The 3,538-nt window shown below is 35.8% G+C and overlaps 1 protein-coding gene across 1 annotated transcript; it reads right to left on the reverse strand.

Moving 5' to 3' along the window:
- Window positions 1–2,097: 2,097 nt before the first annotated feature.
- On the reverse strand, window positions 2,098–2,961 carry LOC124441652 (cholecystokinin receptor-like). The gene has a single exon (XM_046992116.1). The coding sequence runs from the start codon at window positions 2,959–2,961 to the stop codon at window positions 2,098–2,100; it is 864 nt and encodes a 287-aa protein (XP_046848072.1).
- Window positions 2,962–3,538: the final 577 nt, after the last annotated feature.

Here is a 3,538-nt window from a genome sequence, read left to right on the forward strand (position 1 = left end):
TCAGAAAGAGCACGGAGAATGTTTTGGCATGAGGATGCATGTTTCCGTACGTTCCTATTTGCCAGGTAATGTGGTACGGTAATGTCAAAGTCACGTAGACTATGACGATGATACAAATCATGCGAATTGTCTAAATACAAGAGAAAATATCATCCACGATTTTGAATTTTACTCGTACATATAGGTGTTGCTCAAAAAATTACAATTACTTTGTAATGATAGGAGAGACATATAGTCTAAATACGAATGAAACTATATACAATTGCAGATCATTAACATCTTGCTTGCTAAATATTCTAATGGTTTGGCACTATAACGGCATTATACTAGGACTGATATTCAAAGGGAATAATAAAATGTTTGGAAAGATATTCTAATTCTTTTAGCTTCGCCTTCAAGAGTGTCGTAATGATGGAAATCTCTACTGCCACAATACATAGTTTTTTGTCTAAAGTGACTTGAGTCTTCGTATACTCTAACTGAGCGTCTTTATAAGGAGTGATATGAATTGTAATGTTGAGATATGTGTTCCTATTATACTATATTTCCTCCTTTAATCCCTCAGTGGGATTTTTATATCTTGCATCATTTCAAGTGCAAGATTATTAGGCCACGTTTACAAGTCGTACCGTCTGCTGAACCGATTCGACTGAGTTAAGAGCGATATTAACTGAAACCACCATTAATGTAAACTCAAATTAACGTTCAGACCATTGAACCATAAAAAGACTGGAGCGATAACTACAATGCAAAAGCCATATGATGTCTAAAATGAAGCAAATATGGTGACTGTAGAGTGACTTTTTGCAGGTATAAAACACGAGTGTTATATGCGTGGATTGTCACGAATATAGAAAACCAAATTTTTTCAATATGTTGTGGCAATTTACGTTTTAAAATGTCGTGTTTTTAAACCTACGATAGTTGTGTAAAAGAACTTTTAAAAACACATTGATTTTTTTCAAAAGTAAGCAGTGACAAACGGAATACAGCAACGAGCAATGATTTGAGGATGTTAACGATTATTATTTTCAGTCGGAAAAATGTTTACATGATTTTTTGGCATACAACCTATTTAATAGATCAAATAGATCATACCTATAGAACTGTGTAAAGGCCTGTATCATACCTACAAAAAGCTTCAGTGTTGGCTTCAAAAATAGCCTTCCAGTTATTATGGTTCACAGGTTCTGCCGATTTGAAGTGGAAACAACGCATGCGCACGAAAGCAAAGAACAAAAGCAAAATGGCAGCCAAGTGTCATATCAGCCTGCTAAGGAGCCGTTACGCAGAAGAGGATTTTTCGTTATAATGTGCCGGTCCTATGTAAACATTCAAAAAGTTCTGATTTTAATCCCGGTTTCACTTTGTTCTGGTCTCGTGTAAAAACTAAACAGGGCCTTTGAATGGGGACCTTGAAATGAGGCTGGAAGCTTTAAAAATTTTCACACAAAAGTGTTTGTGCATACTAATTCAAGCAACACATTCCTCGACATTGATTTCTATTAAAATACCCGTAATCCAGTATGTGCAAAAGTGCATTCTGAAAGCAAGAAAAATCCAAGGAAAAAGATTTGATTTTGATATGTGACAAAAAACAAGTGATTATAAATATTTTATTTTTTTACTTTCCTACTAAGTTTTGATTAAATAAATTAACGCTTGTATCGAGGAAGATAACCAATTAGCGTTCGTATTTTGCTATGATTTTCTTGTGAGATTGACTTCCAGCGATTTTTTAATTTGGTAATAATGGGTAATAAAGTGAAGGAGGGGGTTACTTTAACTTGATATCTTTCAAATGGAAACTATCAGAAGGGGGAGCTTATGTGAGGATGGAGACAAAATGAATGATATACGGTGCTTCAGTCTAGTGCCTTTAGAATTAGTGATCCGACGATGTTTGTATGGTTTCAGTTCGAAATCGACCACAAAGTAATGACACAAATTTAGTTCTTTTATACTTAATGTAGCATTTTTTGTTGAATAAATGATTTTGTATTAGAACTGAAGTACTCGTGCGTGTTTGATCTATTCTCTTCATTGGATGCGATCAAACATTAAAACTTCATATCTTAGCAGTGCGTGGACTATTCGCTATAAAATGAAAAAGTGCATGTCGAAGTACGCATGACAGCATGCGTGATCGTCGTTCATGGATTTTTTGCATCGATCCTGAAACTTCCATGCAACTGATAAATTCTCGCGAATACATTCCAACATCCTTACCTTTCGATGCTTGTTCTTCTTATTAAACAGTCCAAGTTTTCGAAGTTTACCATGACTTCTTCGCAGTATTATTCCAACATTAACATAAACGAAGATCATTACGATAGTAGGAATAAAAAATTCTACTACGAATAAGACCGTGAAGTAGGCTTGCTCGAATATTTTTGATGGCCATATGTCTGAGCACACAGGATTTCCATTTCGATGTACCACAGTTAGAAAAATAAATAACGGAAGTGTTACTACAGAAGAGGCTACCCATAACAGAGACACCAGCAAGATATGAAAATTTGTCACAGTATCCTTCGTAACGGTCGAAGAATTAATTTTTCTACATCTTTCCAAAGACAACATGATCAATGTCAACGAAGACAACGTCAGAAAAAGATACATGAACGACGGTATGATTCTGCACAAGACGCTTTCAAAAGGCCAAACGTAGTTGTTTTCTTGATAGGCAAGACGAAACGGTAGATTTATTGCGAGCAAGGAAATGTCAGCTATTGCCAAATTGCATAACAGCAAATTATGAAAAGTCCGGGTGACTTTTTTCTTATATATCGTCATCCATATAACCATGGAATTGCCGCCAAAACCCACGACGAAGACGAATGCATACAGAATAAACTTCGTTACTTTAACGGCTATATTCTCCTGTCCATAGTCGTCACTTGAATATGTGTTGTTTGAAATATTTTGAGACGCTTGGATCGTAGAATTATTCCACGCCATTATTGTATAGTAATTCAAAACTATTTAGCTGAGTAACTTGCTGAAACTGTAAAATAAACTCAACATTAGGAGAACTAGTTCTTATCAGCCGCCACTGATTTAGGTGGCATCTGCAAGCAGGACGCTCTCAATATGAGACTTTGAGCTCATAAACACACGTTATTGCAATTAGAATACATTGTTTTAAAGACGTTAACGATAGGTTGATAATTACAGCACTCGTGCAAATTTTTTCCAAAGTGCGAATATCGATATGTTGTATACGCTTTCTTAAGGCTGATTTCCATTCAGTGCAAATTGTCGCCCGATCGACTTTTTGCGATCATTTCTTTTGAATTGTGCGCAGCAGTGCGAAACTGTTCCGGTCGAAAGCTTGCAGTTGAAAAGAAAGTGATCGAAAAGGTCGATCGCGCGACAATTTGCACAGAATGGAAATCAGCCTTAAGGTCTAGATACGGAGATATGTTTCGTGTGCAAAGTATCTGCCGTTTTTTAAAAATTTAAATTACATACTCTTCTTTTGAATTATTGTTTCATGTTGGTCGATATGACGTATTTCAGAGTTGAAGGTTAATGC

Source organism: Xenia sp. Carnegie-2017, unplaced genomic scaffold (genome assembly GCF_021976095.1).
Source record: "Xenia sp. Carnegie-2017 unplaced genomic scaffold, XeniaSp_v1 HiC_scaffold_20, whole genome shotgun sequence".
Taxonomy (NCBI): domain Eukaryota; kingdom Metazoa; phylum Cnidaria; class Anthozoa; order Malacalcyonacea; family Xeniidae; genus Xenia; species Xenia sp. Carnegie-2017.

What these genes read in the sequence shown, in the direction of transcription:
- LOC124441652 (XM_046992116.1), bottom strand. Translation starts at nt 2,961, where the DNA reads ATGGCGTGGAATAATTCTACGATCCAAGCGTCTCAAAATATTTCAAAC.